Source organism: Enhydra lutris, unplaced genomic scaffold, assembly GCF_002288905.1.
Source record: "Enhydra lutris kenyoni isolate GAN:26980312 unplaced genomic scaffold, ASM228890v2 scaffoldscaffold5, whole genome shotgun sequence".
NCBI classification, from domain to species: domain Eukaryota; kingdom Metazoa; phylum Chordata; class Mammalia; order Carnivora; family Mustelidae; genus Enhydra; species Enhydra lutris.
The window spans coordinates 51844287-51857346 of record NW_019154089.1 but is presented as its reverse complement, the minus strand read 5'-3'; the positions used below and the strand labels follow the sequence as shown (position 1 = coordinate 51857346).

Below are 13060 nucleotides of genomic sequence, written 5' to 3'. Positions count from 1 at the left end.
TAAGAAGATGAAAGCCAGCCCCATCCGCATTCCAACTGTCAGCAATGACACCGACTGGGACTTCTGCTTCCACCTGTAAGTACCACAGAAGCTTGACATCACCCACAGTTACTGGCCTAGAATACTAGGACCTCCCACTTATGGCAAACCTGGGCTACGGAGCTTTGCATGCATATTATATTGAAGAGGAATTTGAGCTTCTGTGGTGTGGTTTAATTAACAATTATGTGATCCATTTGTACTTATGCAAGCCATGCAAGAAGGAACATAATTGTTTTTTCCCAACCGAAGGGAAATTTTATTTTTTATAGATAGGTTAATTATAACAAGATTGATGAAGTCATGGAGAATTAACTACAATAAAGATAATGAGGAAATTAAAATTGCTTCATGAAATAAAGAGGTGATAATAAACTAAAACTTTCACATAATAGATATTACTTACTTACTGAGTAAATACTATGTGCCCGGCACTGTTCAAAGTATTGACATTTATTAAGTCATCTAATTGCCCCAATATCTCTGTACCGGTAGTACTATTATACTATTATAATTTTGCAAATAAGGAGTATGAATCAGAAAAAGGTTAAGTAATTGACCCCAAATCCCACAGCTAGTGATTCAGACTGCGTACCCGGATTACAGAGTCAATTCTTTAACCATTTTTCTATACCCGGGTTTTTTCTATACCAACTTTGGCACTGTTGACATTTTCGGTTGGCTAACTCTTTGTTGTAGAAAGCTGATGTATGTATTGTAGGATGTTTAGCAGCATTTCTGGTCTCTACCCAGTAGATGCCAGTAGCTCTGTCCCAGTAATGACAAACTAAGAGGTCTCCAGACATTGCCAAATGTCCCCTGGGGGCAATATCACCCTTGGTTGAGAACGATTGATCTATGCCAGTGTTATCAAATAGAAATATAATGCAAGTCACAAATGCGAGCCACATATGTATTTAAGTTTTCCAGGAGCCATAGTAAAAAATAAAAAAGAAATAGGTAGATTGAATTTTAATACTATATTTATCTTAAACTATCTGTAATATTTTATAAAATAAGTAGTGAAATATTTTTTATTTTTTTCTTCCTCTAAGTCTTTGAAATTCAGTGTGTATTTTATACTTATAGCATATCTCATTTCAGATTAGCCACATTTCATGTGCATAATAGCCACATGTGACTAGTGGTTAACATTTTAGTAATTTTGTACCACCTCATAAAATATCCTGAGGTTAAAAGTTGTATAACTTTATTTTTTTTAAAGATTTTATTTATTTATTTGACAGACAGAGATCACAAGTAGGCAGAGAGGCAGGCAGAGAGAGAGGAAGGGAAGCAGGCTCCCCGCTGAGCAGAGAGCCCGATGCGGGACTCGATCCCAGGACCCTGAGATCATGACCTGAGCCGAAGGCAGCGGCTTAACCCACTGAGCCACCCAGGCGCCCAAAAGTTGTATAACTTTAAAAATTGAAGTTAAGAAGTGGCATACCTTTCATTCAACCTGCCTATTCTTTTTATTCTGACTATTATTTTATCTTTCACGTGATCTGACTGGTCAGTATTCTCCAGTTACCTTTCTTATCTTTCATGACAAGATGTTCAAAGCTAGTTTAGGGCTTTGCATTCTCAAGTCAGTAGTCAAGACCTCAGTGTTTCTCCTTCTTTTGAGGTTGCTGCTGTTGAAGCTCCTGCTTTTGGTGTCAGCTTAATTTATCGAAGCCTGAACTTAAAATATTTAGGGCTTATAATTTTTAAGATCCATGATTGGCAGTCCTTGGTGATCCCAGGAGATTGAACTTCTGTTTCAGGTCTATGAAATATGCAGCCTAGGCAAAATCTTCTATTGAGGGACTCAAGTTTCTGTTAGTTTTCTTGACTCAGGATCTGTTGCCACAGATTCCCTCTATCTTCAGTATTTTTCAAGTGTTCTAAAGACTGTGTTTTCTTTTTTCATTCATTTGTGCATTTAATGAGCCATTATTTATCTTTATGGTAAGGCAGATATCAGGGTTTCAGGAACAAATGAGATTTAGCCCCAGCCCTGGTAGAGATTATTTTGCTGAGTCAAAGATGACTCAGAAACAAAACGAATGAATTTTGAACATGTGACTATAACGTGATTTGCACTGTAGTAGAAGTTTGGAGGAAATTTTTGCAAGTCCTTTAAAGGGTGTCTCTACTTTGCTACTCTAGTACGGGACTCCAGCAGAGGTGACATCTGAGTTGGGAGCATGGAATTCGCCAGGTGGAAAGGAGGCAAGCTTAGCACCCACCTTCTGATCGCCTTGCATCAGCCATGTTCTCTGGCTTTTCCACTGAGTTTGCATGTCTTCTGAAAGCACACTTCTGTTTGTGGGCAGAAGTTTTCTGGGCCTGGAGAAGTGTTGCTTCCCTTCCATGTGACCCAGTTTGCTCATGTGCCTCTGGGTAGGTTATTTAGAACAGGAACTCTGAATGGATATTAACATGTCATTTTTCAAACCTAGCGTAAAAGATTACACTTGACATTTGTTTTTCTGCTTCTTTTTTTTCTTTCTACAGTAAACATCTATTACTTATCTAATCAGTGGAAAAGGGAAATAAATATTGTTCTTAAAACTATGTAGTGGTTGAACTTTTAAAAGTCGTATAACTTTTAAAATTGTGTATACAAAGGTGATTCCTTTGGAAGACTTGTTTATAATTAATTAAACATTCTGTTGCCACTCTTAAGATTTCAGAATTCTATTTTTTCTGGATCACTTTGATTTTTCTGGCGATGTTAAGACATGGTTATGCCTTTTTTTGTGTAAGATTACCTCCTTTGACTTTTATCTTTACCATTTCCAATTACCCGTTCATAATCATGTTCAGCATCAAAGTTAGAGATCTACATTGTGTATGTGAGACAGGAGAGGGGGCAGGAAGGAGAGAGGGGAGGGGAATGAGGGGGTGGGAGGGAAGGAGAGAGGTAGGAGGGAGGGAAACAAGTGTGTGTGGGGGGTAGATTTTCAGCCACTCAGCTCTTTTTCAACGCATTTATTTCTAATACAATTGGGAAGGCCATTTGCTTTGGAATCTATTCTTGACCTGTGGGGTTCCCTCCCCTCTCCTTGTTGGGACCATATCCTCTTTAGTTAGCCACTACTTATAAGAAACATGAAAGAGGACAGTGAAGTCTAGCCTCAAACTATTAATTCCCTTCCCATTATTTCATTATATTGATTTTCTTTCCTGGATTGGATCAGAATTTTAGAATGTAAAAGATCTTTGAGATCTTCCAATTCAATACCTTTGTTTTGTAGAAGAAGAAACCCAGTCATGGAGCTAATAAAATAAAAGTAGCTAATATTAAAATAGTACTTACCAAATAGCTAAGTGATTTATGAGTATCATCTGATTTAATCCAGTCACCTCCTCTGATTGACCTTATTTTACAAAGAAACAAATAACTTGCTTAGGGTCATGTGGTTAATAAGTAGCAGGGCTGGGACTCTGATGGAAGTGGGTGGTTTAACAGATCTGTTTCATCTAAATCACACATTGCTGTCCTGATTCTGGGCTTCAAGGGGGAATGTGAACTTATCTCCAGACTTTATTCCTTCAAGTTTCTGTTAGAGCACATATCCCTACCCCCCTGCTTTGAGATACTCAGAGGTCAAATCTGAATCCGCATCTCTCTCTGGTATCTACAGGTCCCAGCAAGCCAAGATCCCAGCATACCAGCAAAGAGACGAATTGTGTTCCTCTAGCGGGTCTGGAGAGAGTGAAGAAGACACTACAGCCAAGGAGAACACCATAGGCTGCATGTCTCTTCCTAAAGAGAAATTAGCCCAATCCCAGAAGAAAATAGCTCAGCTGATTAAGAAAAAGATGGTAAAACATAAACCCCACGAGGTTTTAGTTTCCTTTTAAAAATATGTCCATGAAGACAGAAGCTCTGCCTTCAGTGGACATTGAAGGACTCAAAGTAGGGGAAGTTGTTGTATTTCTTTGTAAGTGGAAGGGAACAAGGCAGAGCATAGTGGGGGAGCCGCCCTGCCCTTGGGTTCCGCACCTGGTTGGCTCTGCTTTCTTCCATGGAGGGTTTGTGCTCCTGGCTTTAAACTGAAAATGTATGTTTTGTTTTTTGTGTTGATGTTTGATTACCTTTCATTTTTTAAAAAAGATTTTATTTGTTTTTCGGACAGAGAGAGAGACAGTGAGAAAGAGAACACAAGCAGGAGGAGTGGGTGAGGGGGAAGCAGGCTTCCCGCTGACCGGGGAGCCTGACATGGGGTTTGATCCCAGGACCAGGGGATCATGACCTGAGCCGAAGGCAGACGCCCAATGTGCCTGAGCCACCCAGGCACCCCTTGATTACCTTTAATTAAAAAAACTTTTTAAAAAAAAATTTCTCCTGAGAGGTTTCAGAATGAGATTTCTTGGGTAACAGGAAGGCCAGGATAGTGAGGCAGGAGACTGAAAACAAGGGCAGCCAAACTGAGGCCCAGACTCAGATGCCAGGGGTTCAGTGGACTCATAAGCAAACTAAACCACCAGAAAGGGGATGTAGCATCAGAGGTCAGAGTCCAGGGGTGCATTTCTCAGAGTGAGGCAGAGACTTGGTAACTTGGACCTCAGGGCAAGTGCTCTTAACTCTGTACAGAAGAACAAGATCAGAATGTTCAAAATCCAGGAGCCTGAGACAGGATGACGGTGGCCGTCATTATTAGAACACAGGCACCAACACGCTCCCGGAGCGTGATTCATCCACTGAGGAATTCATACACTGACTTCCTGGCCAGGGGAAAATGAGCTTAACGTCAGGTGTGGAGAAGAGGTGTGTAGATGGCTTTGGGAAAGGCTAGGAGATACCTCACAGGCAGATGATAGAATCTGATACCCCTCTTGGGTAGATCTATAAATGTACCTCTGTAAATCGTCCAGAGGCCTTGAGAAGACAGTCGTCTTGGCCTGTACCCATTCATATTTCACAGAGCCAGGCTGGAACGTTTGCTTTTAGAAACAGAGAAGTACCATCTGCCATAGAGGACAACTGAGCGTTTTTAAGGCTTGACAAGTCCTCGGCCAGTTTGCATAATGACGAGATGGAGGCAGAACCTACAGATGGAAAAAGATTCAGGAGACTGATATCAGTGTATGGACAGGCAGACTGTAAAAAAAAAAAAAAAAAAAGGTAATTATTAGACTTATGAGACTAGATACTGAACATTACAGAATTATTGTTAGTATTTGGTGAGAGTGGTTTTCCAGTTATAAGCCTAAGTCCATGTCTTTGGGAGACACTTATGGGATATGAAATGATTTAATATCTGATTTTACTTCAAAATAATAGAGATGGTGGGTAGATGAGGAGGGTAGATAGGAAACAAAATTGACCATGAGTGGATACTTCATGAAACTAAGTGAACCCTTCTTTATGCTATTTTTGTATATTGCTAAAGTTTTTCACAGTAAAAGGTTAAAAGAAGTCCCTGTGGCTATGAGGTTGAGTAGACAGGGGGAGGGGCAAGAGTGGGAGCAGTTAGGAACAGCTGTTTTGGTCAGGCCTGTGGAAGGTAGGGCGCTTTGAACCACGTACTCATGGCAGAAGCAAGGAGCAGAGCTTAGTGTGAGGGCCTGGGAATAAGGGACAGCCACCAGGCCTTGCTGGATGGGTCACGGAATGGGAAGGGGAAAGAAGAGAAAATGATAAAAGGTGAATTCAGTCCTATATTCCCGTGAGAAGAGCCTGAGCTAGAGCTTTCCCTCCTTTCCAAAAAGCATAATGACGTCTTTGCTCTCTGCAGAATACCCAAGCAAACAAGGAGCTGATACGCTGTGTCATCCTTTCTCGGATTATTTTTGGGGAAGAACACTGGAAATGTGCACAGGCCGTGGCCAGCCTGGCTTATGGCTACCTGACACTGAGAGGTTTGTGGCTCCCCCCGCTGGGTGTGGTGGACCAGCCCTCGGGAGCCAAACTACCCAACCTACAAGCATGGTGGGGTGGGGATAGCAGGAGCAGGGGATGCGGGGGAGGGCCCTTCCTGCCCCCAACTCACACCTCAGCAAAAGGCGGGAAAGTCCATGGATGAGGCAGGCAGTGTGGCATCTTAGAAATAAAGGTAATGATGATAGCTAATTTATTGAGTACTTAGCCTGTTCCAAGCCAGTCTCATTTAGTCCTTATAATATCCCATGGAGGAAGATAATGTTGTTGTCCATAGTGTACACATAAGGCCACAGAGACACAGTGGGCTAGGGACGATATCAGAAGTTCCAGCCACAAGTCCACAGGGGAAGGACAGGCAGGTATGGACACTCAGCATCAGGGCGAGTGCCCCAGTAGCAGGACCTGAATTCCGTGGACAGAACTCAAGTTCCTGGAAGGTCTGGCTGAGGAAAAGAGCAAGCCCTCATCCTAGAGAAATGGTGCTTTCTGGAAGGTACTCTGTATGGAAGAACAAGATGGGGATGCATTTGCTAAAACAAACCCAAGTGTAAGATCCACGAGGGCAGGAACTTGGCAGTAGAGGCTCCATAAATACTTGTTCAGACTGACAGAGGCATGAACATGTTTTGGAGCCAAGGACAGGGTCAGCACAGGGCTTTGTGCCCCGTGGCCAGCCGTGCCATCCCGCACGGACTGCATACACTCCTACCACAGATCTCTTTGTTCACATTCATATCTGCTCTGTTTACATGTCTGTGTCTCTGAAACAGAAGCTCCCTGAGAGCAGGGACTAGGTCTTCCCGATAGCCGAACACAGTCTCTGGTACACAGTATGGATCAGCAGATGTCACTGCTTGACAGAACTGAGCCACTGGCCTGGGACTTTTTCAAGTATCCCTTGGACCTGGGTCTTCAGATGGGGACTAGCTTACCTAACAATGAAGTGATTTAAGGGCTTGAGATGGTTTTGAGGGCTACAGGGGAAGGGAACCAGTGTACCTAGGCCATCAGGAGCCTAGATATCCGAAATTGGAGCTTTTGAAAAAGTTAAAATGGAATTCAATTTATTATTAATTAATTCTGTTAACTTCAGAATGTGTGTTTTTGCTTAGGGCTCCTTGGGACCTTTTGAGCTCATGTTTCTGATGAAATTTTAGATTCATTTGGCCATTGATGTGGCAAGCCCATGAGTAGCTGACATTGGGGACGGTGAAGCAGTGGGCCACAGTGAGGTCACAGCAGGGCTCTTTCAGGCCTTAAGAACACATCTGTTGTGTTCTGAGAGAAGGCTGACATGGCTAAGGGGAGGACGGAGTCCTCGCTTCCTGGCAGAACAGGCAACCACTTGTCTGTGAGACTTAAGGGACGTCAGGAAGGCCTTCAGCAAAAGAAAACCTTTGAATGGAGCTACCTTATTCTCCATTTGGAATTTCTCTGTTTCAAACTTGCTGCTTTCATCAGAGTACAAATTTAGCTTTGTGCCATTGGAGCACTTCGAGAGCTCCTGTGAGAAGTCTGGTGGCACTGTGCTGGACACTCATGATGTGTGAGTGAGCACTGCTAGTCCCTGCCCTCTGGAGACACGGGGATCCTGTAGTAGGCAGGGACAGATGATCATAGAGGCAGGAACACAGTTCTGGGGAAACAAATGAGGCAGATCAGGGGTTCTGCCACTGTCAGGGAAGGCTGCAGAGAGACAGTAACATTTGTCTTGTCTTTGAAGCATGAAGATGAGTTTACCAAGTAGATTTCAAGGGGAATGGTAGAGAACCCTGTGCTGGGCCTCCACATGTATTGATCTGAGGACTGGGAGCTGAGAGGGCCTCTGTGAGACTCCTCACAGAACACTATAGTTTCCCTTTGGACCCGTGAGGTTAGGGTTGGACAGAAGGCACCTCAGGACAGACTGGTCTTGCCTGGTAATAGGATTGGAAGGTTAATCTGGGCCCAGGTATCAAGGAATTTCGGGAGTTATTAGAAGGTTTTGAGTGAGGTGGTGACGTACTCTGATGTTGTGAAGTGAGAAACTCAGGAGGACGGGTCGGACTGATAGAAAGACTAAAGGTGCCGAGCACTCAGGCCATTATCCTGTCAGACAAGAGACACTGAGGGCATTGGCCATGGCGGTTGGAATGTGGCAGAAATGACACACAGAACTGGTGACCTGTAGTAGAGTACGGAGTGAGAAGCTGAGGGAAGGGCTGAATTGAATAGGGCATGACCTGGAAGGGTAGCTGAAATAGGGAACTAAGAGGAAGAGCAGGCTGATGGGGGAAGGGAGGAGAAGCTGCTGAGTTTGGCTCAGAAGACAGGCCGGATCATTGCCTGTGGGAGGTGGCCACGAGCGTCACAGTGAGATACTCAGCAGCCAGGTGGGAAGTGGAGCCCGAGCTCGGGAAGGCGGCTGGTTTGGGAGGATCTACATACACAGGGCAAGCTGAGGCTACAGCAGTAGATGCTCTTGATCAGAAAAAGTAGAAAGAGAGGGAAAGAGGGCAGAGGAGGGAAGAGGGGAGAATGAGAGCATCAGGCAGCCCGTGGAAGCAGAGCCAGCAAAGGAAATAGGAGAATCGGGAGGGGCTGTGTCAGGACAGCCAAGGGGAGAGAAAGGATTTCAAAAAGAAGTGCAATGTGATTCCAGCAGTTTCAGAGAGAGGTCAGATGACGTGAAGGCTGAAGGGAGACCCGTGGGTTTGGCAGTTGGCAAATCATGGCTACTTGATTTGGCACAGACAAGTATACTCCTTCGGCCCCCGGAGAGCCCAGATTCAGCGAGACTGTCTAGGGGATTTTTGCTTAACTTGAGCCTTGCAGTGATGGCAGCTTGAACTGGAGAGGAGGGCACCACCACTGTTTGAGGGGGACATCTGCCTGAACCTGGGCCGGGCCAGAGGCTGCCTCCCTGTGTTTGGAGAGATGATTATGGTAGGTCTGTGGAAGGAAGTGGCATGGTAGGTTGGCCCTCATCTTCTGAAATCAGTCCATTCCATGAACAATCACACCCGGACTCCGAGTTTTACTTTTCCAATTAGATTCCAAGTTGGATCAAGATAGGCGATCAGGTCATAGCACAGAAGATGATGAGAACACCATCCTCTTCTCCCTGAGTCACAGTTGTTCCTGCCACACAAATGGAGAACCACATTTGGGTGGTATGTTGGAGGGGGAAAAAAGTTTTCCTTTTACAGGAAGATTTGTTTTTTCTAGATGGGAGAAACAACGTCCTCATGAGACAGCACCACCTACATAATAGAACGGTATCCCCCTTGGATCCAGACTTTCTTTCTTTCTTTTTTATGATACAGACATTGCTGTACGAGTAATATAGAGTACGAAGGTTTTTTTGTTTTGTTTTGTTTTTTAAAGATTTTACTTTATTTGACACAGAGAGAGAACACAAGTAGGGGGAGCAGCAGGCAGAGAGAGAGGGAGAAGCAGGCTCCCCACTGAGCAGGGAGCTGTGGGCTTGATCCCAGGACTCTAAGCCACTCAGGTGACCCACTGTGTTTTTTGGTTTTTTTTTTAGTTTTTTTTCTCATATTTAAAGTTTTGTACAAAGAGATACCCCTGGATTCTTGTTTTTCTTTTCTTTTTTTTTTTTTTTTAAGAAATTTATTTATTTGAGAGCGAGAGAGCATGAAAGGGGAGAGGTCAGAAGGAGAAGCAGACTCCCCATGGAGCTGGGAGCCCGATGGGGGACTTGATCCTGGGACTCCAGGATCATGATCTGAGCTGAAGGCAGTCGTTTAACCAACTGAGCCACCCAGGCACCCCACAATACCCCTGGATTCTTGTGAAATAAATTTTTTTTTGAGGAAGTGAAGTAACTTTATTTTTTTAAAGATTTTTATTTATTTATTTGACAGAGAGGTAGAGAGAGAGAGAGAGAGAGCACAAGCCAGAGGAATGGCCTAAGGAGAGGGAGAAGCAGGCTCCGCATTGAGCAGGGAGCCCGATGTGGGGCTCGATCACTAGGCTCTGGGACCATGACCTCAGCTGAAGGCAGATGCTTAATAACTGAGCCAGCCAGGTGCCCCTGATTCTAGACTTTCTGAAACCTAACGTAGAGTTTTTCGAGAATAGATGATGATCATGACCTTTTCTTGAGAATAACCTCTTTATTTATTTGATTTTTTTTTTTTTTTAGGATTTCTCTGTTGTTTTTATTTTCAGTTTTTATTGTATTAGGTTAGTCACCATACAGTACATCATTAGTTTTTGATGTAGTGTTCCAAGATTCATTGTTTATGTATAACACCTAATCCTCCAAGCAATCGTGCCCTCCTTAATACCCACCACCAGGCTCACCCATCCCCCCACTCCCCTCCCCTCTAAAACCCTCAGTTTGTTTATCAGAGTCCATAGTCTCTCGTGGTTTGTCTCTCCCTCCAATTTCCCCCAACTCACTTCTCTCCATCTCCCAATGTCCTCCGTGTTATTCCTTATGCTTCACAGGTAAGGGAAACCTCGTATTTCAGTTAGAAGACTTATCCAGTCTTTCCCTGTAAGTTTTTTTTAAAGTCTTTGGTCCATAGAATAAAACAACCCAAGCTTTGAAAAATCCAAACCTCCACGAGGGATGAAGTGCTTGCCGAATTCCACTTAATTTTTTTGTCATTGATCCTCAGCTGCTTTAAAACGGGCAGAACTTAGGAGCCGGCCTTCTGCGTAGGCGGATGGGTACGCGTAGGCGGATGGGTACGCCTGTGCGTGTTGCTGCCGCCTCGTGCATATGTGTGTTTTGTGGCCACCAGACCTTCTTGCCTCATTTCCTTGTGAGCCTCTGCCACCCCTGGGGAGTGGGAGTCAAGCCAAAAGGCTGCTTTCTCTCAATAAACAGTCTTCCAGTGAGTTTTACTGAGGGACTTTGGGAAATACAGCGTACAGAGGCACAGTCTTTGCCTTCAGAGAAGTCACAGCCTCGGGTGGGAGATGAACTACATACAGACAGAAGGCACCATGCGGCAAATGCCATGTGATTGATTTAAATACAGGGCATTTCGGAAGTTGGGTGGAATTTTTTCTGGCTGAGGTGGCAAGTGATAGACTCAGGAGGGAAGTGCCATTCAAGAAGGCCTTTAAAGAAGGAGCAGGGTTTGGGTAGACAGAAGGGGTGAGCACCTCTGGTGAAGAACAAGGCCTGGAGGGATGAGAGTACAATGCGTATCTAGAAAGCAATGGGTGGGCTGTCTGGCCAAGGGCAGGACTCTTAAGAGGAACCCGGAAAGGAGGGTAGGTTGGCAGACCATGGTGGGTCTTTACATACAAGCTAAGCAGTTTGTGATTTATTTGGTAGGCAAGGAGGTTGACTGGAGATTTTCCAGCAGACAGATGAGTATATCCAAGGGTGCTTTCAGAAAGGTTAATTTGCAACTATAGCCGGAAGGGAAGCTATCTGGTGATCTAGATGTAACACGGCTGGTGACAAATGGAATGAGTGAGAAGCTCAGGATTTAATTTTTTTTTTAAGATTTTTTTTATTTATTTAACAGACAGAGATCACAAGTAGGCAGAGAAGCAGGCAGAGAGAGAGAGAGAGAGAGAAGCAGGCTCCCTGCTAAGCAGAGAGCCCGATGTGGGGCTCGATCCCAGGACTCTGGGATCACGACCTGAGCTGAAGGCAGAGGCTTTAACCCACTGAGCCACCCAGGCGCTCCGAAGCTCAGGATTTAAGCATCTCCGAAGGACAGATACGTTCATCCTTTATCTTTCTGGGGGTTTTTCTTAAGTACACACTTACAAAATAACCAGGATAAAATCATTCTTTGCAGCATTGTTTATGACCACTGTCCCCATCACCAGAGGACTAATAACCCACAGCAGATTTTATGCAGCTTTAACAAGGGCATGGGAAAGCGCCATATACGGAGGGGGAAACCTCCGGAATGCATCGTCAGGCAAAAGAGAATGTACAACACAGTGTGGGGTTTAATATGCCTTATTTTATGTAAGAAAGAAGGGGAGAGAATCTATGTTTATATTGACATAAAGAAACACTGAAGGATACATAAGACAGAAGCAAAAACCAGTTACCTAGTGGGGCCTTTCAGTGAAAGGGAACAAGAGAGGACACCTTTCAACATTGACCTTATATAATTTTAAGTTTTGAACCATGGAAATGTATTACCTATTTACAAATAACGTTTTATAAAAAAGACTGTGAAGGAAGAATTGGCAGGACCTGATGTTCGATTTGAGGTTGAGGAGAAGTGAGGACCAACAATGACCATGAAGGTCAGGCCCCTGCGGGTGCCATAGAGACACTGGTCAGGAAGGTGGGAGGGCACGGGGGAGAGGAATGGCAGGTGCGGGTTTTGGTGATTTTGAATTGCAATAGAGAAATCCACTAGCACGTTTTTACTCTGTGCTTGGAAATTTGGGACTAGAACTTTGGGACTAGGAGGAGTGTCACAAGCATGGAGGAATATTTGAGAGCAGAACTGGGGAGGGAAAATGGAAAATTACAAGCGTGGAGGCTAAGGTGGACATGCTAGGGATTGTTAGAACTTCTGAGAGGGAAAGAGAGGAGAAAAGGAAGAAACAGAAAGACAGACCCTTGGAGAAGGGAACAAAGAACCCTCGGAAAGAGTTAGCAAAGAAGCAATGAGAGAAGGTTCAGAAAGGAGAACTGAGTGGGTGTAGTGTCGTTGGAGCCAAGAGGAGAAGCCAAACAGGTCAGGGCATCTGACTGAGAAACTGTGACTGAGTGTATTTAGTAGGAGGTCTCTGGGGGCCTCAGCGGAAGCGTTTGTGCGGAGTGGAGGGAGCAGAAGCCTGATCCCAGGCGTGAAGGAAGAGAGCTGAGGCCAGGAGGCCAGACTACGTGTGCTACTTACTATGTATTGAAAAGAATGAGGGAAAATAGGGTCACTAGTGAAGACAGAAAAGTCATGTGAAGATAATTTTAGAAGACAGAGAGACTGAGACAGTTTCAGGAGTGAAGAAGGAGCCCTTTCAAGAGAAAGTTTGGCAGTTTTAAGAAATAGAGCAATTGTTGGAACGGGGTTCAGGAGTCAATAACACAAGAGAACACGGGGCCTTTGCAAAGCTGGGCGTAAAGTCTGCTTGCTGGTTGGCGAACTAGAGGAAGGCACCGGAAGTGGGACACGGTGGTGGTGGCCCGAATGAGCCCAGTGCTTCAGT

The 13060-nt window shown here is 44.5% G+C and overlaps 1 protein-coding gene across 1 annotated transcript in view; it reads left to right on the top strand.

Moving 5' to 3' along the window:
• LOC111141200 (tetratricopeptide repeat domain 23 like) overlaps positions 1-13060 on the top strand; it is a 43455-nt gene continuing 30395 nt past the window's right edge. The window contains exons 1-3 of the mRNA XM_022493606.1: positions 1-75; positions 3675-3855; positions 5772-5895. Of these exons, the coding sequence (XP_022349314.1) occupies positions 8-75; positions 3675-3855; positions 5772-5895 (373 nt within the window). The 5' untranslated portion in view covers positions 1-7. The remainder of the gene's footprint in view (positions 76-3674; positions 3856-5771; positions 5896-13060) is intronic.